Genomic DNA, 26909 nt, shown 5'->3' with positions numbered 1-26909 from the left:
CTTGTCCACCTACTATCCTGAGCCCCTACACCCAAGTCTGACCCAAATTAGGTGTTCAGTAAATGGTGTGGATGCACATAATATGGAGAGTCAACTAGCCTAAGTCAAACAGAGCTGGACTTTGTTTCCCTGATTCTGCCCTGACTCCCTGATATGGACTGAACTGTGTCCCTCAAAATCCTAGGTTGAGACCCTAACCCTGATGTGACTGTCCCTGGAGATAAGGCATTGAAGGAGGTAATTAAGGTAAATGAGGTCATGAGGGTGGTGCCCAAACAAGTGGGGATGGTGTGTTTATAAGAAGAAGAAGAGAAGCCAGGGATGAGCACACAGAGAAAGGTCCCTGTGAGGACACAGTGAGAAGGCAGCCACGTGCAAGCCAAGGAGAAACCAAACTGCCGTCACCTTGATCTTGGACTTCCAGCCTGCAGAAATGTGAGAAAACACATCTGTGGTTAATCCACCCCATCTGTGGTGTTATGTTATGGCAGCCCTGGCAGACTCACACACCCCTGGTGGACTCTGTCCCCAGGGAAGCCTGCCCCAGCATCCAGGAATGTCTGCTCGATTAGAGAAAAACAGACAATGGATTGAAACCAAGGACAAGCAGTGGTGGCAGTAATTGAAAGACACAGACTCTTTTCCTCTTATGTGATCTCTTCCTTGTTAGAGATTAAGCAGCGTGTCTCCAACACTCCAAATCTTTGCTTCAGACGTCCTATTCCTGGTGGAATGGAAGTACTTTGATTTTTGCTACGCTCTTCTCTTGGACCAATCCTTACCATTCACTGGTCTCCTCACTAATGTATGAGTTGAATAGAATATTTCACATGGCTCATTCTCTACTTGTATGAGTGAACCGTTCACTTTTCTGAGTCAGGCTAACTCTGATCCAAGCTCCAGGACACAGAAGAGGAACGTAACTGGGACAGAGCCCCTGAGACCTGGGCCCTGTGAGGGGGAGAATCTCAGAAATCAGCCCTCAGTGACCTGAGGAATCACTTGTTTGGGGGAACATGACAGAAGGGCTCTGGACTGGAGTGTGTGTCTAGACATCCATGAGCTGGGCCTCTAGGACAGTTCCTCACCTGAGAGAGGAGGCACTTGCAGGGGAGGAGCCCGGTGATGGCAGGCAATGGCCACTAGTGTGGGTTCTTGAGATGTAATCGCCCTTCTCACTCCCTCTGGGAAGAGGACATCCTCATGAGGGAGTTTTGCCCCTTTCTCCCTCTCCAGAGAGTATTGAATTTCAGCCTGGGGCCTCCCTGATTGGAGTTGGTGTCATTTCACCTGAGACTGACCCTTTGCAGAACATTAGAAAGACCAGGGCACCAGAAGCAGAGTCTTATGAGACAGGTGTGCCTGGCCTGTGTCCCCTGCCCAGCTCCTAGTGTGCACAGTAGTTGACCCAACATGAACTAATGACGAGGGTGGAGAGCAGATGATGCACATGCTGGGACCACTGAGGGAAACCTTCTGTCCTTTCCTCTCCTCTCCGACCCCAAATCTCCCAGTCATGTGGTGAGCCTGTGATTTGCTCCAGCTCCAGCCCCAGGGACAGGCCTTTCATTTTCCAAACCAATCAGACAATCCCCTCCCTGCTCACCATGATGGAGTCAGGGGAGACAGTGTGAGGTATCTCTTCCGGTCCTGTCCTCATGAAGTCTGAGATTCCTGTTCCATGGATCAGGGAGGGCAATCTCTCTCATTCAGGAGAGTTTATTGTGTGGGTGTGATGCCTGGGACTGCAGGGACATTTTTGACCCATGTGGGATATCAGCCTAGGGACATGTGAGATCATGGACATTGGACAACTCAGATAAATCTCAGAGAAGGAGGGAAGTCCATTGAGATGACACACTTGACAACTACAACCTTCCTGTCACCACTGAACAAGGCAAGAAGGCTGTTGTCTATATTTCCATCACAAGGATGAGCTCAGGACCTCAACCCCCCCACGTGTGTCCATAGACCATCATTCAGGAGGTACAGCTCACTCACATCTCACCCAGTCCCCGAGGACCAGCCTCCAAACCTCTTCCCTAAATCCCCTTCCTTCCCTCCAAAAAACATGCGGTGTCTGACCTAGGGAGAAGTGGGCTGGGTGGAGGCCCTGAGGCTCTGGGACCCTGGCATGGAGGTCACTGGACATGGGTCACAGACTCAGGTGGTGGCTGTTTTCCTAGCTGCCATCACCCCATGGAACCTCCAGCGACTGGCCCACAGCACCTCCTGCTGCCCCAGCCCTTATTCCTCTCGGCCTGACATGAGGGGTTAGGAGCCCCTCAGACAGAGATCCCCTGCCTCCACCCCTGGCTCAGCTTCTGCCTCTCACTCCCCACAGGAAGGGGCCACACCCAGGCCTTGCTCAGGCTGCAGCCTCTTGGTCACATTCAGCTCAGAATTCACTGCTGTGGCCTTCTCGCTGAGGACCATCCACAACTGTCTCCACTGTCCCCATACTGATTCCACTGCTGGGCTGAGGTGGGGTGTCATAACCCATCCCCAGTGCAGGGAATAAAAACACAAAGGCACCACAGATCTGACCCTGTGCACTCACAGTTTGGGACCCAAGAAATTTGGTCTCTGTCTCTCTTTCACTCTGTTTTCTCTCCAGCCTCTCCTTCCTGTCAAGCTGAGTCTCAGTCCTTGCTCCCTATGTGCAGAGGCTCCAGAACGACATAAGCAAGGAAGTGCTGAAGGGAGGACGTCATTGTCCCCACAGTGGGTGCTGCTCCAGTGCGGCCCCTCAGATATCAGAGGGAGGGATGGGTTAGCAGCAAATGCCAGTTAGTGGGCAGCACACGGGGTCACTGTGCCTGGTCCATGTCAGGCTCTGCAGTGGTGGCGTGTCACGTGCACCGTGACCTCTGCTTACGCTAACCCACACTTTCTCAAGGGGAAACACGTATGAATAAGTCACAACATAAATAATAAAGGTGCCCATATAACCTGTCTACTCACTGCTGACATTTTTACTCTGTTTTCATGTAAGGAAACATTCCACCATTTGTTCAATTTTTTATTTTATTACGTGCTGAAATTTGTAATTGTTTTTCTACAGATATGGTCAAATTTTTAATTTTTTATACTGGAAACAGAATCATATACATTTTGAACTACATTTTAGATTACATACTTTTAACATGAGATACTATGTTTATTCATTGTGACTCAGATAATTTTTTCATTCATCCTAATTAATTTTCAGTACAATCTCTAGACTTCTAGGTACATACTTATAGCTTTCATAATTAAAATCTAACTCTTCATATTTAAATGTTTTCTCTTTTTTTCTATTCTTGACTTGACACAAATCTCAGGGTAAACCTTTCAGAAGAGCTGTGTCGGTAGTCATCACGTACGGTCCAAGACCGAAATGGAACAATTCTAGTCTTCTCTGTTCTGGGATAATGCTTTTCTCTGGTTTAAAGATACACCATCCTTAAGCCATTGAGGAAGTAGTCCTTATTGCTTTATTTCTATATTTAATTTTACAGGCATGGAGATGAATTTAATTGTCATCTTCTTAAGCGTTTATTGAAAACGTCATCTGTGTTTTTCTACTTAAACCTTTGCAATGAGAAAGGAGCCAAAAAAGGATGGTTTTGAAACAAATCCACTCATTTCACTCTCACGATTGAGTCCCACTTCTGTCTCTCTTGGCTTATGGTAAACCTTTACATCCACTAATTCTGTGTTTGATTTCCAACACCAGCTGTGGAGTCTTCTTTTCCATTTCCAGAATCTTCCAGAGAGCTGACAGACCTAAGGCCTGTGCCTTCATTGAGTGATAAATGATGAACAGTGGTCTCTTCTTTGCCTTGATAAACTCTCACCGATTTCTCCTGATCTGGCTAGAGAAACACATGTTTGCAGTCTTGACACAGTCCTGAGGTCAGGGACACAAACTGTCCCGAGGATGTGGACACACAGGTGTCAAGGTACCCTCTTCCCCTCCACCCAAGTGGGTCCTGTGACTCTCGGAGCAGCCTTGCCCCTGGGTTCCTGTTCATGCAGGAAGGTCAGTCCTCACAAGGGAGCCTGGGGTCTGAGGGCAGGGAGCCCCCAGGGAGCAAGATGCACAGAGCTGAGGGTCAGGCCCAGGGGATCAGGATGGAAGTTACTGCTCCTGGCCTCAAGAGGACAGGAAGAGGGCCACCATCCTGGGATTGGGTAAAACAGGAAAATAGAGGCATATTTTGGGTTTCTGACAAAGATCTGGGATTGGATTACATGGGTTCCTTGTGGTCAGATACTGGCAGGTTCTTAACTCGGCTGGACACATTGGCATCACCCTTCTGTTGACTCTTCCATCAATTATCTAGAGAGAATTTGTGCCCTGAAAATAAAGCTTCTGTCTGTGCAGCAGTGATGAGGGTGTGAACAGGCTGTCAGGAATGGCGCAGCCATCCTCAGAGCCGCAGCTCCCACAAAGTCTCCAGACATTCAGGGATGGCAGCAGATGAACGGCAGAGTCACCCGGATGTAGAGTCAGATGAGGAAGTGACCAGAGAGTGACGGGCTCACAGGGGGAGGGGGAGGGGCTGCATCGTGATTCCTCACAGATCTGGACACTGTGTCAAGATCATCTCATGTCTGGTCCCAGTGGCCAACCCCGTCCTAGGACAGGATCTAAGAGACCCTCAGGAAGCTTTCCTGCCAGACCTGAAGCCAGAGGGTCTGTCTCATGCTGTGAGAAAAGAACACCTGGGTCCACGTTTCTAGGGCTTCTGCCTGGATGCTGTTGTCGCCAGGCCACACTGATCATCTCAAGGTGCTGCTTTCTCTGCTGTGGATGATCCTGTTCCCGAGACCTGACCCGACACCACAGATGGATGTGTGAGCACAGCTTGGAAGCAGGAGCCTGAAACACATAAAAGATGGAGAAGGGGAGGTTTGGGGTCCCTGCTCATGTTGTCCACAGCCTGACTCACTTGAGGATTCACAGCAGACGTTTGGGATTGCCAGAGAGGATGATAAGTGAGGGGGAAATTGCAAAGATAACAGAGTCACCCAGTATGGGAGCCACAAAACCTGAGCGTTGACTGAGAAGAAAGCTCTGGCTGTGGAGACTGTGAGGGGAGGAGCTCCCAACTCGTGTTTCATGTCTTCACTGATCAGGTGAGGAGACACTGCAAATTTAATAATAATGCTACAAAGTCAGCCCCTCGTTAGCACTGAAGGGGTGTGGACTCTTGCTGCCCAAGGAGTGTGACTCTCGGTCCCCAGCCCTCCCACACTGGAAGAGCACTGTGGCATCTGGGTTGTGCTGGTTAGTGATGCTAAGCTTCACCCTCGACTTGGAAACCAGAGCTGTTGGCCGAGGGCCATGTGGAGACCGAGAAGAGAACTGAGGTTGTGAGAGTGTGGCTGTTCCGATGGGTCTGGAGCTTTAACTGGATATCCCAGGGGCTGATGTGTCAAAATCACTCCATTCTATCCAGCGCTTTTTTCCGGGGCAGCAGATCTTGGCTTTCTATCCGGGAATCCCAGTCCCCGCAGGAGGCCGGCTCAGCAGGGAGAGAAGCAGAGTGCTGTGCGCACAGGACACGTCCACGCTGCAGGGAGCAGGGCAGCCCTGGGCAGTGTGCCTACACGTGTGTCAGGGAGCCATTAAAGGTGTGGTGTTCAAGGTCAGTGAGGAACAGGGGGACCCAAGGCATGGTGAGGACAACCTGAACCCTGCCCCTTAAGGCCCCAAAGCTAAGGCACAGCTACCTCACATCTCTCATCCTCCTCCACACCCAGAGGGAAGGGAGGGGCCTGTGGAGGTTCATGTTACATGTCAGCTTATGTATGCCATGATATTCCGTCAGGACCCAGATATTTGGTCGTACATTACTCTAAGAGTTTCTGTGAATGCATGTTTTCAATGAGATTAATAATTAAATCAGTAAACATTGATTGAAATTGATTACTATCCATAATGTGGGTGGGCCTCATCCAATCAGTTGAAGGACTTGACAGAGAGAAGACTGACCTCCCCTAGGAAGAGGGAATTCTGCCAGCTGACTGCCTTCAGAACCCAACTGTAACTTCTACTCTTCCTTCCCTGGGTCTCTAGCCTGCCAGCCTTCTGCACATTTTGGACTTGCCAGTCTCTATTATCATGTGAAACAATTTCTTAAAATAAATTTCCATAGATAGATACACACATACATACACACATAGGTAGATGGATAGACGATAGTCAGATACATACATAGATACATGGATAAAGAGAGAGAGAGACACATCCTACTGATTCTGTGCTCAGGAGAACCATAAGTCGTACACAGCCCTTCATCCAAATCTCTGCCTGCTCTTCGCTCGTTCTGGCCCTTTGCAGGGTCCTGTCCTGTGGAACAATCTGTGATACACGGTGGCACAAGGGCAGCCTGTGCTCTGGGCCCTACACAGACCTCAGGAGGTCGTGGTCACAGGGAAGCAGAGGTCCAGGAATATTCCTGGATGGTTGTGCACTGTACACAACCCCACGAGACCAGGCTGTCGGCGCCCCATTTGTTGAAGGACGGATTCACACTCTTTCTGCGACAGGCCAGGCAGCTATCGCCAGTAATACATGATTTTGTGAGAAGGGCCTTTGGGTTTCCTGTCCAGGATTCATGGATGCAGGTTCCACTTCTGAGCCTTGGAAATGATGTCAGGGACCCTGGGAGCACCTTCTTCCTGAGAGCCGCTGGGTCACAATCCTCATGCACAGGTGACAGATCAGAAGGTGCTCCTTGTGGTGAGGAGACAACAAGAAACCCATCACCCCTGGCGCACATGGTGGGTGTCAGCACGGGCTCAGGGCCCAGTGGCATCCAGCCCTGGCCTGCTGCACCCACCCTCTGCCCGTCAGCCCTCAGAGCAGGTTCCCCACCTGGCCTCTGACTCTTCTGGGACTAACGCTGCTCTCCTTGCCTCACCTTGATCATCGAAAACAACCTCTCTGTTTCTGGAGTTCAAAGGCGATGCTCCACCCCTCCCTTCCCAGATGGATCAGCTCCCCGGGAGGGAGAGAAGGAGCATCCCAGGGCTGTGAGCCATTTATGTCTGCTCTTAGCATTTTCTTTCTTTGCTGAGATCTTCTCCCTCATGGTTCATCGTGATTACATTTTACCTGAAGACCTTGCAGTGAGTCTTTGGATCATTTCGGGAAGAACTGTTATCTTAGTGACAGTCAGTTTTTTGACCCAGAAACTAGGAATATCTATTCATTCATTTATTTTTTAAATTTCTCTTGAAAGGTTTTGTAATTTTCAGTATATAAGATTTGCAATTTTTCTCAGATATATCCACGTTTCATTAAATATTAGTAATGTTGTATGTTATTGTTTTTCTTTTAAAAATTGAAGGTTCATTACTGCTATATAGAATACAATTAATTTCTGCATCTTGGCATTTTATCACAAAATCCAAACTGAAACTGTCAGACCGGAAGCATATCGCAGTCACTCGACCCTGCGCTGGGCATGGGCAGACTCGATCTCTTTTGGCCTCCTCAAATGTCTCCACTGAGAGAATCTTCTCTCTCAACAAGCAATTTTTGTCTATGCAAACATGAGTTGGATAAGAATATATTAGCAATGATATTCTTCATGATATGAAGAAAAGGGTATGACTTTGTCAACTGTTCTGGTTCTAGGAAAATCAGGTCTTGTCTAAGATGTGACAGCAGAAGCCATCTCCTGAGCCACCAGAGGGGCGAGCGCACCAGACCAGGAGAGTGGGGGGGGGCGGTTTGTGTCTCACGTCCTCGGGGGTCTGGAGCACATGTGAGCATTAGTGACACCGGGCCATGTGTTACAGTAATAGTGAGCCTCGTCCTCAGGTCGCAGCCCGGGGACGAGCAGAACACCAGAGTTAGTTGTGTCATCTTTGGATCCAGAGAAGTGGCTGGGGATCCTGGGCCCTGATGCTCATTTGAGTCTGTGTGGCAGAGCAAGAGATACCTGGGGGCTCCCTGGCTTTGGCTGGTCCAGAATATCCTGTATCCACCAACACTGATGTCACTGCTGGCAGTGCAGGTGAGTCTGGCATATGCTCCAGGTGATGCAGAGGCAAGGTGGCTGAGTCAGCACTGGCCGGGAGAGGGAACCTGCAGACACAGACACCCGTGGATGATGAGGCAGAGACTAAGGTTAAGCAGCTAGAGGGTCTCAGCCACAGGGGGCTGACACAGGCTCAGGAGCTGACTCTGGACACTGCAGACTGTCCCTACCTGTGCAGGGAGAGAGAGGCATGAGGAGGAGAGGAGTCCCGGCCGTGGTGCACACAGCCTGCTGGGGCCCCAGATCAGGGCTGGGTGGCCCCCAAATCTTTGATCTTCTCCATTGACCTGAAAGAGAAGGGGCTGCTCACACAAATTTGTTCCCCCTAATGATGATCCCACTTTTATCCTGAGAACCAGCTGAGTCTGAGCTTGATTCCTTAGATGGAGGAGCTGATGGGTGAGTTCAGAGTTTGCCCCATCAGAGGGACCAGGGAGGAAGCAGCTGAGGGACCTTACTCAGACCTGTGAGCAGAGAGGACACAGCTACTGAGACCCCTCAGCAAACACAAGCACCAATGTCCCAGCCCTGGAGGATTTGAGGGATTACACAGCAGGGGGCACCCAAGGTGCAACCTTGGGGAAGACCCACAGAGCCCCCTGCTGCTCACTGTTCTAACTTCAGTCTCAGGTTGGAAATAATGTCAGGGACACTGGCTTGACAGCCTGGTCACTGTGGGTCCACAAACATCCATGCGCCACACCCCGTGCTCTGCCCCCACGTAAGTGATATTGATAAACAACCTAACTGTGGGCTTCCTGGACTACTAGGAGGAAGAGATGTGGAAATCTGACCACAGGACAATGAGACTGAGTCTGCAGTGAGCGAGGAAGCAGAGGGCTCTGGGAGCAAAGACCCGAGCAGCTCCTTCCACAGGGGCCACATGAAGGAGCCACTGGAGCCCTGGGTCTGAATGGAGACCGGGGTTCTGCTGGTGGACAAAGCAATAACTGTTCCTAGGAAATGTGCTTGATTCTTGGAAGATCGGCAGTGTTTGCAAATACTCAGAGACATTAAGTAGACTAGGTTGGTGGTTGGGTGGCAAACCATACAGGGGACCTTTGCAGTGGTCTACGACACTGAAGCTGTGGCTCTGAGGAGAGCTGGAGCCCGATTCGAAAGAACTTTTTCTTTCACCAAGAAGGGATTGAGATGTATTTATGACAGCTTTAGTGAGGTTTAATTTTCAAATAATCAACTGCCATTTTAAAGTGCGTAATTTGGCAAGCTCTCATGAATATATGAACACACTGGTGAATCCATCACCACCGTCAAGGCAATGACTGTATCTGTCATTATGTTGACATCACCAGTTTGAAACCACTCCATCCCGCCATCCCCTCCCCAATCCCTAGGTGATTGCTGATCTGCTTTTGTCTTTATAAATTAATGTCCATTGTGTAGAATTTTATATAATTCAAATCTTTGTTCTGGTTTCCCAGCTTTACTTGTCTGGCTTCCTTCATTGAGCATATGTATTTTGACACCCATCCCTGTTTTCACAGTTATCCACAGGCCATTCCTGGGTGCACAGTATGGACGGGCCGCAGTCTGCTTCTCCATCCGCCTGTTCATGAGCGTTTGGGTCTTTTACACTTTGGGCTATTTATACATAAAGCCGTTATTTATGTTAGAAGTAAATTTGTTTGCATTTATTTAATATGTGAATTTCATATATTAAGTAGTTAAAATAAAATTTAATATGTAACTTTATGTTATAAATGAATAAACCTGCTGAGTATTTGTGTACAAGTCTTTGAATGAGTATGCACTTTATTTTTTCTTGGGTAAACAGAGCAGTTGGGTCTTAAGAAGCTATATATTTAACCCTTTTAGAAACTGCTCAACTGTTTTCCTAACTAGTTTGTCGATTCCGTGCTCCCACCAGCCGTGTGAGAGTAGCTTTGCCACCTCCTCTCAGTATTGTACTTTTGTCCCTTCTCATGTAGGTTTAGTGGCATATAATTTTCATTTTAATTTGCATTTCCATAATATATAATGATGTTGAAAAATTTTTCATGAGCTTATTTGCTATCATGTATCATCTTTGGTGCAGTGTCTGTTGAAATATCTTTCCTAATTTTAAATTGAACTCTCCTGTAATTATTGAATGGAAAGAACTCTGCAACATATTATCCACACAAGTCCTTTATTAGGTAAGTGATTTGCATGCATATTCTCCCAGTCAATGGCTGTCTTGTCCTTCTATTAGCAGTGACTTTCAAAGTGCAGGGTATTTCATTTTTGATGAATTCCAAATTATCAATTTGTTTTTTTGGTTTTTCTTTTTTTGGTTGGAGCTTTTGGTGTTGCAACTAAAAGGTCTTTTCCAGCATGAGCATTCTTACATATTTCCCTTTATGACATTGTTTTCTTTCTTTCTTTTTTGTTTTGCTTAAATATATAAAACTGGAAAAGCTGAGTCAAACTAAATGTTTAGATTTCAATTTATCAGAAATTGGCAAAAGTTTTCAAAGCATCTCACATTCCAAATGAGTAATATAGGTGAGTTCCTCTGGACCCACATCCCTGTCAACATTTGGTTTGTTAGACTTTCTCATTCCATCAGTTTCTGTAGGTGCATAGTTTCTTTTTCGTTTTTTTTTTTTTTTTTTTTTGAGGAATATTGACCCTGAGCTAACATCTGCTGCCAATCCTCCTCTTGTTGCTGAGGAAGACTGGCCCTGAGCTAAGACCCGTGCCCATCTTCTGCTACTTTATATGTGGGACCCCTGCCACAGCATGGCTTGCTGAGAGGTGCCATGTCCACACCCAGGATCCAAATCAGCGAACCCAGGGACGTCAAATTGGAAGGTGCAAATTCAACCACTGCCACCACCAGGCCGGCCCCAAGTAGGTGCATAATTTCTGTAGGTGCATATTCCTTCCTCTCCATTAAGCCGAGGCAGCTCTGATTGTGCTAATTGGCTCACTATGGGCCACCTTTTGGTCCAGGTCTCATTATAGTTGGAATTTCCCTTTTGCTGATGACTTATAAGGCCAAGCACTTTTTAAAATTTTTTATTATTTATTTTCCTTTGTGAATTGTTTGTTCAGATCTTTTGCCCATTTTAATGGATTGTTTCTCTTTTTATGTGAAAATAGCGATTATTAATGTACTTTTGATGTAGCCATTTTGGTCACACATGTGTCATATGACATCTGGGCAGTTAGTGTGGAAGGTGAGGAGAAGTGACCAGGCCATGGTGGACACACCCAGGCCTGTTGAGGACTCACAGTGCAGACAGAGCTGTCCCAAGTCTGTGTGTCTTTTGTCACCCAAGCTCCAAGGGAACTAGGGCTCTCTCAGTCCCTTGGGCACCATCTGTCCCCAGGCCCCAGGGGAGGTAGGAAGTCACCCCCTGTGGGTCCCAGTGAGCACTGAGCCGGGCCGTGGATGAGCGAGGGGAGGAAAGGGCAGGCAGGATTCCGGCTGCACCGGCCGCCTCTGAGGCTGGAGTGCGTGCTTTTCAACAGGTCACAGAGTCCTGCCTTTCAGTCTCAGGGGTGTCAAGGTGGCCTTAATGCATCTTTCTCATTTCTCCCTCATTTTTCTGGATTAGCACCTCTTTTCTTCACTGTGATGGGGTCAGTCCCTCCTCCTTCTCTCTCACTCACCAAACCCACGTCCTGGACACCTGAGATAAAATGTCTCAAGATATAAGAAAGAGTCAAGTGCGTTTACTCCCACCATTCTTACTGTTCCTATGTCTCTCTGCCTCTGTCTCTTTCTCTCCTCCTTAAATTAGCATGTGCTTTCGAGTTTATTGCAAGAGTTCTAAAATCCTTGGTCCAGAAGATCAGTGAGATACCTCTAAGGTGGTCACTCCAATGAACTCCAGTGAGGCAGGAGTGAGGGGCGTCATCCTGGGGTTTCCGCCTGGAGAGGAGAGTATTCCTGTTCCCCTAGGGAATGACACCGCACGAGACAGCAGGGTGCACCAGGTTTGCTTTCTACATTTGCACCATTACTGCAGGACCAGGTCACTCTGTAGCAGCTTTCCAGCTGCCTGCTGCCTGGGGAGCTCATGGTAGGAAGCTATATGCCTTGCTCTTCCCTGGAGAAACAAGAAGAAAAAATCCAACACTTTTGATAGTCAGGACACCAGACACTCTTTCTGGGAGCCATGTGACAGTGTCGGTAGCAGGTCAGAAGAAACAGGATCATCCCACTTCCCCATTCATCTGGATCACTGTTGCTTCAACAAATGACACAGCAATGCTGTGAGATGCTCCACAGAATGGCTGGTGGGGATGGTTGAGTAGCGGTCAGCCCCAGAGCTGGAGCCCCAGAAATGATCAGGAATTCCATCCCCCTTGCTGTGGCTTCCTTCACTCTTCAGGCACGTCACATCCTGAGGGGTCTTCCTAGGGTGCTGTTGATTCCATCCCATGTAGAAGGTGCTCTGCTCACTGCTCAGGGTGCAGCTGAGCATGGCCAAAGCTCCCAGGGAGGCAGACGCAGAGAGTAACTGAGTCACACAGGCTGACTGAGTCTGGAAACACAAACAGCCATTATGGTGGAGGGAGGGAAAGAGAGAGGGACATTTCCTCCATGTGGTTGGGAGGTAGTTTAGTGGGCTGGGGAATCAGGACTGTCCTGACCTGAGCAGTGCAGGAGGAAGGGGAGGAGAGTGGAATCCAGGCCGTAGTGCAGACGCCCCGGAGCTCTGCTGAGATGGAAATGCTGCAGGTCTCTCTCATCCTCCTCAATCCCCAGAGAATAGAGCCCTTCATACAAATTTGTTCCTCTTCTCCTGGCCAACCAAACACCTCCTCGGTTCATGTTTGCCTCTCCCACCACACACACAATGTCCTGAGATCATTATTTCTGGGAGGGATAGACCTGGGCTGAGACTGGGCTGAGAATCACCAGGAACCCCGAGAAATCCAGCTCCTGGGCCCAGGGGGCAGTGAGCAGAGACCAGGGTACAGGTGTCTGGTTTCGCAGCTCTCAAAGATCCCTTGGCAGCAAGCCTACAGCACCCCTGCTGCCCCAGGCCCAGGTCCACCATATCTGTGACCAGAGGACAGGTGACCCTGCCAGAGGCTCCTGCCTCCCCCACTGCTTTGATCACTGCCATTCCCTGAGGGCAGAGCGAGGCCCTCCTCAGGGGCAGCCTCCCACCTCATTTCAGTCTGTCGTTGTCTGCTTGGGCCTCCTCAGCAGGAATCAGAGACAGAATTCACCCACTTTGCAAGGAGTCCTCAGGGGAAGGGGCCTCATATGCAAACCCTACATGAAGGAAAACATTCATTAGCTGAGAACAGGGACAGGTCAGCCATGAAGTCACTTCCCAGGCTGCTCAGGAATCCAGGTCCCTTTCCTCCTGCCTGACCCCTCACTAGATGTGCACAGAGGACACACGGGGGTGAGAGTTTTGAGGATGAAGGCACACACTGGGTAGCTCCCTGGGGAATGAGGAGAAGCCCAGGGAGGAAAAGGGGAAGGGACTCCTGTGGCTGGAAGAGTCAGGAAACTCGAGGGTCCTTAGGAACTAAGGGACCAGAGAGGTCGGGAAAGGAGAAGGGATGTGAGGAGCACTCCTGAGGAAAGATCTGGGAAAAAGTCCATGTCTTTTCTTCAGGAAGTCATCACAAATGACATTCTTTGAAGCATTTTCCTCAAACCTCTGAATCATTGTGAACAGAGCCTGGGCCCAGGGGAATGTGACATGTGTAGCTATTAGGATCAATCTTTCCTATTAGAGAGTTTTGAAAAGAATGTGGTTCATACTCAAGAACCAATGCTCTGGGCAGGGGTGGGGAGGTTAAAAACGAGAACGATTTATATGCTTTTATCTGGCAAAATGTCCACTCTACATGATTTTGCCAGAAAGATCACCTCCAGCCAAAAATAAAACAAAAAAAACAAAAACTTTTACCAAAATAAAATAAAACAAAATAAGCAGATAATAAGATCAAATAAGATTTCTATAGCCAGAAAACTTTGAGAATTCTATGCACCAGACTCTTAGCCCACTTGAGTCTGGGGAGTTGTTAGGGGCAGAGAGCACATCCTGGCCGTCAGTTTGGTGCGCTCTCTGTGTGTTACAGTGGGGTTGCGTTATCTTGAGATATTAATACACCAAAATGTTTAAATGGATTAGTGAAAATCTAAAGTCATTATTTAATCAAGAGTAGTCAATGAATTTTCCTGGGGGAAAAAAGCTCTATTTTAATTTTGCATTTACAATGATAACCACCTCTTGAAATATTATTTTCTCTGTAAGTTTTGTTATTTTTAAACAATTTTGATTAAATCACACAACAGGGACTTTATTAAATTTTCTTCATTATTGAGCAGAAATTAATTTTTACAAAATATTTGCACCTTGAGTTTTTTTGGCACTGCTTCCTTTCTGATGATGCAGAAATCTTCATTGTGAATTTTATTTTGCTTTTCCTTCCACTTCAATAAACAAGGATTTGCAGGTCTGCCTAGTCTCTCACACACAGGATGAGGCTGCCTGTGTCCCCTCTCCCCATGGATGCTCTCTCCCTGGTGGGGCCCCCTCAGCTCTCAGGCTCAGGGCAGAGAGAGGAGCATGGGCACAGCTGACTCTCTCCCAGTTCAGGCCCCATCCTGATCCAGTACTACTCGGCCTGTGTAGTGAGGAGCATGTCTTCAATAGCAAATGTTTACTGAACACCGATCTGGTGTTGAGTCTGGGGGTTGGCAGTGGAATTCTAGGCTGTGCTAGACAGCCTCATCCCTGCTCAGGGAGCTTGCCCTGAAGTAGGAACATTAGGGTGGGAGGCATACTTGGGGCCATCCTTCCCCAACTTCACCACTGGAGACAGGGAGGCCAGAGAGGACACTGCTGCACTCATGGGTCTGTGATGGGATGAGCGTTGGTGGGATGATAGGAGAGCAGGGAATCAGAGGCAACACGAGAGCTGAGAGGACATGGGCAGGACTTGAAGATTCCCTGGGTTTAGGTGAAGATGTAGAGAAGTCCAAAAAGTGGACACAAACAGAGGAAGACAGAGATAAATAACATGACCCCGGAGATATGGGCTACTAGGAAAAATCGGATTAGTTAGCAGGGCAAGTGCCTTAGGAATCCCAGATGTGGTTTGGTTTATCAGGTGAAGGGTCTTGCTCACTAGTTGAGCGTGACCTACTGGGAGTGCTGGAAAGGAAGACAGGGAGAGGCCATATGTCAGGAAGGTGAGAAGTGAAGAGTGGGTGAGAGAGTCAACAGAGAGAGGACAGATTCCCCTTTAGGAAAGATCGGATGGGAAGTGTAAGATGGAGGAATCTAAAGTCTAGCTGCCCTTCTCCATATTTTTCTTGTAAATGGAATCACGTTAATTTGTAGACTTTTACACAGAAGAGAAATCCAAAGCTCATAGATTTATTACCCTTGAAGACATTAACCAGTTTATTTCCAACGTAGAAAACTGGCTTCCTTGGCCCAGTCTTGGTAGAATAAATGTACTGTATTTAGAAAATACTCTTTAAAATCTATTACTGTCTCACTAGTCTCCTCAATGAAATATAAGTTGAATAAATTTTTGACACATGTTCTTACTCCATATGCTTAACTTTTGGAAAATTTTCCCTGACAATTTAGGTTACTTACTGAGATCTCTGAGAGGATCCTTCTATCTAATCTATTGACACTGTGGTGACTGAGGACTGGAATCTTTAAGGTCAGGAATCGCTTCTCTCGAGTCCTGAAGTGATTCCCAGGAACAACTAAAACTTTGATTTTCTGATGCTATATTTTTCTAAAACTCCACCCCCGACACACATGTTTGTGACAATGGGCTGAAGATGCTTGGTTGGGGTCATTAGCTGACTGGTGGAAAGGAAATGAGAACATAAGAGAGATGGTAGAATTTGGGAAAAATCAATGATTCTAGGTCTGAGGACATTACATGATATGATTGGATAGACAAAGGACATTCCAGAAGGACCTTGACATGTAGAGTCCAGGTGGAGGAAAAACCAGGACAGTTCAACTGCAGCTCTTAATAGTTTTCTCTATGTCCTCGATGGGCAGTCACAGCAGAGGTAGCATCAGGCTGAGTGCTCTCATTCCCTTGGAACTTTACTCTGTGATGTGGACACTCCCAGAAATGACACAGTGGTGGCCAAGGGAGCAGTTGCTGTGGTTTGGGAGCAAAAGGAACTTCCATGTGGAGCATGTGGACAGAGGTATTGGTTCATGTGATGGTCCCTGAGTCTGGTCCACATTGGAGAGAGTGAAGGCAGGGAGAGGTGTCCGGTGAGCTTTGGAAGATGCCACCATGGAGGTTTCTTGAGCCTTCTTTACCTTCTTACTAAACCTGGGAAGAAGAGGTCATCAAGAGAAAGCTTTTTTTTTTCTTCTTTCTTCCTCTCATGAGACTACCTAAATTTCAGATCAACACGTTGTGGATGGGAATGAATCTGTCTTGTCCCGGAATTGATCTCTTGTAGGAATATCGGAAAGGCCAGGGAGCCAAGCTGTGGCTTTATGATACGGGAACAGTCTGGCCTGTGTCCCCTTCCCAGATCCGAGTGTCCACAGTACATGCCCCAACCTGAACTGACGATGAGGGTGCAGGGAAGAGTGAGGAAATGTTAGAGACCTATTTGGTAAAACTTCTATCATTTTCTTCTCCTATTTGGACTCCAAGTCTCCCAGACATGCAGTTGGCCTAGGATTGACCACACGTGCTCCTGGATAGCCCTTGTGTTACCTAAACCAGTCAGACAATCCCCTCCCTGCTCACCATGGTGGAGCTGGGTGATGGTGTAAGTGAGCTCGTCCAGCCCTCCTGAAAGCTGATTTCCTGATCAGTGGAACAGGGAGGGCAAGTCTCTCTCCTTATGGACTGATTGTTGTGTGGATATGATGCCTGGGACTGCAGAGGCAAGTTTGGTCCATGTGGGAAAACAGCCTGGAGACTCTCTATATACTCATGGAGGACGTAGAGACAATCACAGAGAATCCAGCAGCGTTCATCAGCCCTGCTTACAGTTGGTCCTTGTGAAATTTTGCCATTTGTCTTCCTGATACCACAATCCAAACTTTGTAGCCCACCCTGAATTTCTGGTTCTAAACAGACTGAAGTATCCCTCTGTCCCTCCTCCCTCGGAGAGAATTCTCCAGACCAAAGAATGTTAAGCAGCCAGGTTGAAAGCCCCTGCAAGATGAGGTTCTCTCCTACATGACGGGGGTCTCTGTGCCTGGCTCAGGGCCACTTTAAACTCACTTTAGCTCATATGTGTTTAACAATTGAAGGGACTGATTGAACTTCTGGAAAATCATATCTTCTGAATGAACGTATTAACCTAGTGATAGCATGACATACATATCTTAGAAAAATCCTCTCACCATTTTCATTTGGTTCTAATGTAAAGCATTGCCTAAGCCCTGCCTCCCTCCTCATCCCTGCAGTGAAGGGCTGTCTTTCTCTAGGTGCATCCATCACATTTTGATTTCTAGTAGAGTTTTCTATATTTCTCCTACTAGACTGTGTTCATCCTGTGACCTAATGAGCCCATCCTAACACCTGCTTCCCAGCACATCCTTCCCCGTCCCCCAGGGGATGACTGGGATCAGGATGTGTGGACACGTCTGACTTGACCCTGCCCAGTGGGAGAGCAGACCCCCTGCTCTGAGGCCTGGGGTTGCATCTGCAAATGAGTCGTCTCAGGGTCATCAGCCTGTCCATTCCTCTTGGCTCATTTTTCTCATCAACAGAATGACAGATGTAGCCAATTAGGGGTTATCTATTCATGATACATAAAAGAACTTTCTGGAAGCATGTAAACACAAACCTATTACAGAATCCCACTTATTGAGTTTAAAATTAAGTAATCTGGTGGAAATTGTGGTTTTCATCTTTTCCAAAGTGGAAGATTTCTAATATGGGGGCAGCATTGCGAAGGAGGGGACTGAGTTCATCCTTCACATTCTATTCCTCCAACAACATGATAAAGTTTAACAGGCACAGGTGTAGTTTACATCAAATGTGAGATGAAAGTAAACCGAGACGTGCATTCCTAGGACTTCTTGTGAACAGTCCCATTTGTCAGGAGCTGATCATGTCTCCTGAAAATATAAGGTTTAAATAATCCTGTCATAAATATATGGGGTCATCATGTTGTCTCAAGTAATCGACTCACTTACGTCCCGCACTGTTCCCAAGAGCCCAGCCTCGGTTCCTCTCTTTCCCATTTTCATTCTTCAGTCCCTCCTACCTTCAAGACATGGGGACCCTGACCTTTCTTCTCCATCCCACCTGCTCCTCCCCTCCTCCAGGGCTCCTAGTCTGACATCGTATAATCCACACCCCCACCTGGTCCCTGCCTTCACTCTCCCCTCCTCCTAGTTCACCTTCTATGCAGCACCTGGATTAAATACACTTAAATCACATTCTGCTGTTTCCTTGTTCACCCCCCCTAATTCTCCCATCTCCACCAACCGCCATGCCTCTCCCCACTCTCCCAGGACATCTTTCTTTCAAAGCATGTTTTGTTTGTTTGTTCTCTCTCTTCCCCTGAGAGTGTCAGCTTCCTGAGCATGGGGACTTTCCCATATTTTCCACCTACTATCCTAAGCTCCTAACCAAAGTCTGACACATAATAGGTGTTCAATAAATTGTGTGGATGCACATCATCTGGACAGTTATCCTGAGTCAAACATAGCTGGACTCTGTGTCCTTGGTTCTTTTCTGACCCCTTGATATGGACTGAACTCTGTCCTTCAAAATCCTATGTTGAGACTCTAACCCCCAGTGTGACTGTCTTTGGATATAAGGCATTAAAGGAGGTAATTAAGGTAAAAGAGTTCATGGGGGGTTCTCCTAAGCAAGTAGGGCTGGTGTCTTTCTAAAAAGAGGAAGAGAAACCAGGGGTAAGTACACAGAGAAAAAGCCATGTGAGGAGACAGTAAGAATGTACACATCTGTGGGCCAAGGAGGGTGGCCTCAGGAAAAAACAAACCTGCCAGCACCTTGATCTTGGACTTCCAGCCCGTAGAACTGTGAGAAAATACCTTTCTTTGGGTTAAGCCAACTCATCTGTGTTTTTTCGCTGTGGCAGCCCTGCCGGACTAACACACTGCATGGATGCTGTGGCCAGCACTGCCTGCCTCCACATCCAGGAATGTCTGCTCGATTTGAGAAAATCAATAATGTGTTCAAACCAGACACAGGCAGTGGGGGAAGAATGGGAGAGGACGAGGACACAGTCTCTAAACAAAGCACCCTGGATTGAGTCATAGAAAGTTTGGGGCCAAAGAAACCAAGGAAGCAGCTGACATGGCCAAGGAGTGGGGGCTGCACAGGGAAGCCCCATGGCTGGGGGGGAAGCAGGTTTCTGTCTCACTTCCCCACAGGCCTGGAGCACTGTGTGAGCACTCAGGCTGTCATCATAGCACTCACAGTAATAATCAGCGTCGTCCTCAGACTTGAGCCCAGTGATGGTCAGGGTGGCCGAGTTGCCAGACTTGGAGCCAGAGAATCCTTCTGGGACCCCAGATGGCTGTTTGCTGTTATCATAGATGATGAGTTTGGGGGCCATTCCCGGGAGCTGTTGGTACCAGTGCACATCATAATCACTGATGTCGGAGCTGCTTCCAGTGCAGGAGATGGTGACCCTCTGGCCCAGATTCCCAGACACTGAGGCCTGCTGAGTCAGCACAGACTGGGCCCAGGATCCTAGAAGAGGGAAAGACACAGAGATGGTGATGCTGGGGTCTAGAAACAAGATGAGAAAGCAGGGTGACATGTATCTTCCCAGGGCCCCTTGTCCCCATTACTAGTCACCTGTGCAGAGAACAATGAGGGTGAGGAGAGGGGTCCAGGCCATGGTGGAGGTCATCACCGATTCCCACCGTCTGTGGCCCCACAACTGAAGCAGAGCTTCTCCCAGATCTCTCCCTTCCCCTCTTCATACTCTAACAGAGGGAGGGCCCACACATGCACATCAGACCCTCCCAGCTTTCTGATCTCTCACTGGGCCTTGGTTCAGGTCTCACTGCCTAACGATGGCCAGGGAGTGGGGAGTTCACAGCTGTGATCCCTGAACAGAGGGCACCAGGCAGTGCCAGGGGGCTGGTCCCAGCTGTGATGAGCCACAAAAACCTCAGGAACGAGCACTGAGCACCCCCCGGTGTCCAGGCCATGATTCATCAGGTGTGACACAGTGACTAAAGCCAATTAGAAACAGCTCTAGTCCCCACTGCTCTGTCCACTCTCCCCTTGCCTTAGGGTCAGGCCAGGTGGCCCCTCATGTTGCCTCCCCACCACCCAAAGGCAGTCTTTATGCTCCGCTCAGCCTCCTCAGGGGTGAGCATGTTCGTGTGGCCATTGGCTGTTCAGCGGTCAGGACTGAGGGGGTGTCTCTTATCAAACTCCTCTTAGATCAGGATCAAGAACAGAGCAGTGACCGGCCCCATGGAGGCAGGTCCCCTTCTGTGCAGGACCCAGATTCTTTCCTCGTATGTGATCCCTCTCTTGTTAGAGATTAAGCAGTGCATCTCCAACACTCAAAAACTTTGCTCCAAAGCTTCTATTCCTGCCGAAATATAAGGACTTTGATTTTTGCTATGCTCTGTGACCAATCCTTACCATTTACTGGTCTCCTCACTAATGTATGAGTTGAATAAAATATTTTACACTGGTTCATTCTATACTTGTATGAGAGTCAGGTGTTTACCTTTTTGATTCAGGGTCACTCTGATCCCAATGCCCGAACATAGAAGTGGTAGGTGACTTCGATAGAGCACCTGTGACCTGGACCCCATGAGGTGGAGAATCTCAGCAATGACCCCTCACTGACCTCGTGGAGCATGTGCTTGGGGATGGGGGTAGAAGGGGCCAGGAATGGAGCATGCATCCAGAGATTCATGAGCTGACCCTCTGGGACTGGTCCTCACTTGAGGGACAGGGTAGATGGTGGAGAGGAGCGCATGTGATGATTGGCACCAGCCACTACTGTGGTTTCTTGAACCTTAATCATCCTCTCACTCCCTCTAGAGAGAGGATGTCCTCATGAGGGATTTTTGCTTCTTTCTACTTTTCCTGAGAATATTGAATTTCAGATTGATGCCTCACTGATGGAAGTGGGTGTGATTTCAACTGAGATCGATCCTTTGCAGACCATTAGAAAGGTCTGGGAGCCAGAAGCAGAGTTCTGTGAGACAGGAACCTGTGGCCTGTGTCCCCGGTTCAGCTCCCAGTGTCCACAGTGCTAGGATCAACATGAACTAATGATGGCGATGGAGGACAGAGTGATGTGCTGGGTGGGGACCACTTAGGCAAACATTTTGCCTTTTCTTGTCCTCTCTAGACCCCTAATTTCCTAACCATGTGGTGAGCATGTGAAAAACCCCACTGCAGCTCCAGAAATAGGCCTTTAATTTCCCAAACCGATCAGAAAATCCCCTCCTTGGATGCCATGACGGAATCAGGGGAAATGGTCTAAGTGCTCTGGTCTGGACCTCATGACAACCAGGATTCCTGTTCAATGGATCAGGGAGGGAAGTCTCTCTCATTCAAGAGGATTTGTTGTGTGGATGCGATACCTAGGACTGCAGGGACATTTTTGATCCATGTGATAAATCAGCCTGTGGACACAAGAGATAATGGAGAGAGAACATCTCAAGTGAATCTCAGAGAAGAAGGAGTGAAGCTTATTGAGATTCCACACTTGACAACTAAAGAGAAAACTTTCCTGTGTCACCACTGAACACGGCATCCAGGACGCCAGTCTAATATTTGTAGCAAATCCACAACCCCAGAAAGGTCTCTGCCTTCACTCTCACCACCTACCCACTCATCTTCTTTGCAGCATCAGGACTTCATAAACTTAATCAGATTTCATATATTCCATGTCAAATCCTCTAATGCTTCCTATTCCCCATCTAGCCCAGCCAATTGTTGGTGCTTCCTAAATGGCGTGGATGGATGTACCCATGAACATTCGGCTACCCTGCATCAAACACAGCTAGACTATGTGTCTCTGGTTTTTCCCTGACCCATCGTGGACTCTGGCCTCATGGCAGCCTGACCTTGACATTGAGGAATATCTGATGAATGTGAGACGATCAGATAATTTGTTGCTGCCAAGGATGGGCTTTGGGAGCATAAACTGAGAAGATGGGGCTACAAGCTGTACACCATGTTCCCTAGACTGGGTATGAGAACCTAGTTTTAGGCCAAACAAACAAACTAAGGTATCAAAAAGCCTCACTTCAATGAGAAAACTCAATGCCGAAGTCTGCAAGAGCCAGTAGAGCATTCTCTGTGCCTGCTTTGCCCAGAACACTGCCCTCTCAGGACCTGTCCAATAGCACTTCTGCTGGTCTCAGATCCAGGGGCCAGTGCCTCTGACTCCACTCAACTCTCCTGGAGGATGTCCTGATTTTGCTCACAGATCATTGTGATGTCACTACCCAGAATAGCAAAACAAGTAGGCCGTTTCATGGGATTTGAGTCTGAGACATTAATTGCCTGTAGATAACCAATGACCTCCAGATGGATAAATACGGGATGCATCGCACAGTCCTCACGGCGCCAGATATTTCAGGTTTACCCAACATTTTACTTTGCTTCTGCCATATGTCTGGAGCATCTTAAACCAAGTTCAAGGCCTAAGACTCTACAGTGTACTCTGTTGGTTCATACTGGTGAGAAATCTGTCTGGGATACCCTGACAGGCTGATTTATGTTGTTGTTGTCACCATTATTGTTGCTGTTGTTGTTGTGGGGGACTCCTGTTAGACCCCCCCAACCCCACTGCACAAGTGCTGGTCATGCCTTCTCCAGTGGCCACTGGAACACGGCGCTGTTGGAGAAAGGCGCCCTCCCTCCTGCTGATCACTCTGGGCTCATTTGCCCTTAATGGCTGTTCTGGAGATTTATTCTTTCTTCTTTTGAATCTGTGATAGATTTCTGGTAGTTTTCCCTATTTTAGTCAAGTTTTGTCAATGTTATTAGTCTGAAGATTGATAAGTAAACCATTACTATGTGCATCTCTCTTTTTTGAGGTCCGCCCTCCCTCCTTGACTTAGTGGCATCCAAGATCTGTTACACAACTCACACTGGGCCCTGACCAGGTTTACTTGGTAGCTGCTCCATATGCTGATGTGATTAATGAACAGGGCTGTCTGTGAATTGTTTTGTAATCTCAGGGCTCTCTGTGATAAGGAGGGTTGGGTCATAGGCTCTAGATCCCAATGACCTGAGATGCTTTCAAACATCTCCCCCTCCAAAATAAAATAAACACACAAAAAATCTGTAGCTGTAAAACCGGTAAGATTTGTGGGATTAAACTGGGGAAAGTGAGGAGGTGATGGGTGTGAGAACTCAGGGCATGATCAGCAAAGCCTGGGCCAGGCTCATGGGACATGTAGGGGACTGAGCAGAGGGGGACCTGGGTCTCCTGGCTCTCGCTGGCTGACTTCTCTTCTCCATGCATGCATGAGGCAGGGAGGTGCTTGTATAGGTTCTGGTGACAAAATGATTTGCTTGCATTGGAAAACCAGTAATAAAATGGGTTTTTTTTTTTTTGCATCCATACAGGTGGACTGACTAGAAAACATCAGTCCCTCTGGTTTTAGTAGCACAAGTGACAGCAGAAGCCAAAACCTGGGCTGGTGTTGCCTCCAGGCAGGGACAGAGGAGAGTTAGGTCAGACCGGGGAGTGGATCTCACTCCCCACGGACTAGGATTGGCATCGAGGTTGCATGCAGCTGTTTGACAGTGACAATCAGCCTCATCCTCTGGCTGGAGCCTGCAGTAGTCAAGGAGGTTATCTTTACAGACCTGGATCTGGAGATTGGTCTGGAACCCCTGCTGTCCTAGGACACACACTTAGGGGCTCTTTCTGGGAATCCTTGATGCTGATTTCCATTGTAACCTATGTTTCTGTTGATTCCCTTAAAGGAGACGGTTTGGGACCTTCTAAAGAGCTTCCTGGGTTGGATTGACTTCATGCACATATCAGGGAGTTTCTGCTCGCTCATATTCCACTGTCATTCTCTTACACTTTGTCTAATTGGAAAGGTCCACTGAGATACAAGAGGAGAGAAGAACTCAAGTGTGTACCTGTAGGCTCCAGATCACACACCGGAGGGAGTCCCATGTGCCCTGAGGGGGATCGGTGGTAGGAAAGTCACAACTGCGGGACATACTTCACCCAGCTTCCATGCTGCAGGCTCACCATTTTAGTCTCCCCTTCTTGCTGACATCACAACCGTAGGTCCAGGCACCGAGCAAGTGTGTCAGGCCAGCTCTGTGCCTGGAATTCCTCCTGGGATGTTTCTCACAACATCTTACATCTTAATCTTTTGTGCTTGAACACAGTGAGCCTCAGCCAGATCTGAGCACAAGAGCCTGGGAGGGAGGGAAGGTCTCCGCTCTGACCCCTCACAGAGCAGAGTCCCTGCTGTGGAGGACTGTGTATCTGCTGGATGGACCCTGGGTTCCCACCAAGAAGAAATCTAGCAAAGGCTAATTTCCCATCTTTCAAGACAAACAGCCCAGCTACAAAGGCTCTCATTTTATCACACATGGGTCACCAGGCAAAGATTCAGTGTCATCATGAGATTTGTATTTTGTTTGGTTTGGTTTTCATTTTGGTGTTTGTTTACCTGAGATTGCAGGTATATTGACTGGAAAATTGGGAAGACAGCCGATGTGAACCAGAAACTACTTCCAGGCACAGCTACTGCGTCTACAAGTTACCGTAGAATTGCAGAAGCGTCTATTCCAAGTGCCTGAGTGGGCTGAGGTATTTGTCCCAATTTCCCATCTGCCTGTGTCACTGTGAGAAGCCCTATTGTGCACAATCACACAGTAATAATCAGCCTCATCCTCTGGCTGCTGCCCAGAGATGAGCAGAATCCTTGCGTTGGCCGAGGCATCTTTGGATCCAGAGAAGCAGCTGGGGACCTGGAGCCTGGTGCTTCTCTGAATCCGTGTGGTAGTAGAGGAGATGCTGGGAAGGGGACCGTGCATTGTGCTGGTACCCACGCTGCTTTGAGTAAAAATCCTCCCTGAGCCGCTCTGTAGGGACCACAGGCCAGTCCCACATCACCCCCTGCTGGTCATATGTGGAAAAATGAAAAATGCCGAAAATGCAAGAGATAATGTCTGTGAAAAATAGGTAAAATACGTGCTTTTCTAGGAAGGATCAAAATTGGCTCTACTGGAAATATAACAAGTAAGCTCACCTATTTTAATACAGAAATACAAAATGTTATGGATCCACTCCACAGAATGACTGAACAGACAGATATTCTCACATGGAAGCTCTAAAAACATCAGAGACCAGAGGGTTCCAATCTACTTGCTCTATTTTTAAATAACACTTAAAAGGATGGAAAACTTACCAGTTCTTTTAGAGATCAGTTATATCATTTATAATGCATGTTACAGTTAAATTACAGAAAAATAAAAATGGCAGATGAACAACATTAGATATTATGCAAATGTTCTAAATAGAATATTAATGAAGAGATCTCAATACTAGATTAATGAATTGATGAATTATTACCAAGTGTCATTGATTCCAATGATGCAAGTTGTATGCAATAGTAAGAAATATTTTAATATAACACACAATATAAATATAGATAGATAGATATGATCATACGGTCTCAAATGATACTGGAAGGGATTTTGACCAAATTTAGCATCAATTCCTAATAAAAGCCACATAAAACTAAAAGCCACAAACAGAAACATTTATAATACGGCCAGACACACTCTCTCACACACGTATAATGAAATCCTAGTGGCAGCATCTTAGTCAATGGAGTGGTAAAGGGCAGCATTTCCAAAAAGATCAGCAATAGGCAAAGGTGATTCCCTTTGCCCATGTACCTCCATTAATATTCCACAGTATTCTGCAAGCATGAGAAAATCCAATTAAAGTAATGATATCAATGGTTTGGACATAGAATTCATGGGAACAAAGAAGTAGACATTCTTAATGATCCAAATGAACGTTGTGGCCTTAGATACTCTGGTCCCGGTGCAGAAGTGACAGCAGAGATCACCCCAGTGAGTGACTAGTCACTAACACTCACTAGTACTGGTAACAGGTAGTGACAGAGGCATGTGAGTGGAACAGGGGGAGCAAAGGGGAGGTCTTGGTCCACCTGCCCAGCAGTGAAGAGCATCTTATAAGATATTAGGCAGTCACCTGAGGTTTGGGGTAATCATCTGCATCCCACTCACACTGCATCCCAAGTAACATCAGTCATCACACTTATGGGGCTTCTGTCTCAGAGCCAGAATAAGCCACATGCAGACTTCCAGGGCAGAAAGTGTGGACTTTCTGCCCAAGTGACCAACACACTGAGACAGGCGTTGTGAGTCTGGTGTCACAGCACCTGCTCCATGTGGAACCAAGGAGAAGGCAGGTCCTGTGCGTAAAATCTTGTAAAGGTCCCCTACCAGAAGCTGGAAGAACAAGACTTCCGGGTTTGGTTGAGGCGCCACTGAGCTCTGTCTCCTGAGGGTCCACTGTGCGGACTCCGCCCACAAGCTGTGTCTTGTCTTCTGCACAGTCTTCCCAGGAGCCCACTTCCTCCTTGGAAGTGCATTGGGGCTCGTAATGGTCTGTCAGCCCCACCTTGTTCAAGACTCCCTGAGGAAAAAGGAGGCAATCACCTACATGGGAAACCATCAGTTAGGAAGCCAAAACCAGGAGCTCACAGGGTCACAGGAAGCCTCATGGGTGAAGGCAAGTCCCACATCAGTGAGGACACAGGTTGCCCAACTGCCCTGGAGCCCACTGAGTGGTTGAACATCTGTCTGACCCAACACCTGCCTCTCCTAAGTCTGAGGACACTCCATTGCTGCCCCTGCTGGTGACTGCCCATCCCGCAGCCGCTGTGACATCCCTAAGCACACCAC

General features: G+C 47.8%; 1 gene segment (V, D, J or C); it reads right to left on the bottom strand.

Annotated features, from left to right (window-relative positions):
• Positions 1–140: 140 nt before the first annotated feature.
• Positions 141–26694, bottom strand: LOC123287865 (immunoglobulin lambda variable 1-40-like). The segment is given in 3 exon segments: positions 141–4867; positions 19425–19700; positions 26448–26694. Coding segments are annotated over 3 exon segments (603 nt in total).
• Positions 26695–26909: the final 215 nt, after the last annotated feature.

The sequence above is a fragment of the Equus asinus genome, chromosome 29 (genome assembly GCF_041296235.1).
Source record: "Equus asinus isolate D_3611 breed Donkey chromosome 29, EquAss-T2T_v2, whole genome shotgun sequence".
Classification (NCBI taxonomy): Eukaryota; Metazoa; Chordata; class Mammalia; order Perissodactyla; family Equidae; genus Equus; species Equus asinus.
The sequence above is the reverse complement of the archived record's forward strand: the minus strand, read 5'-3'. Positions and strand labels throughout refer to the sequence as shown.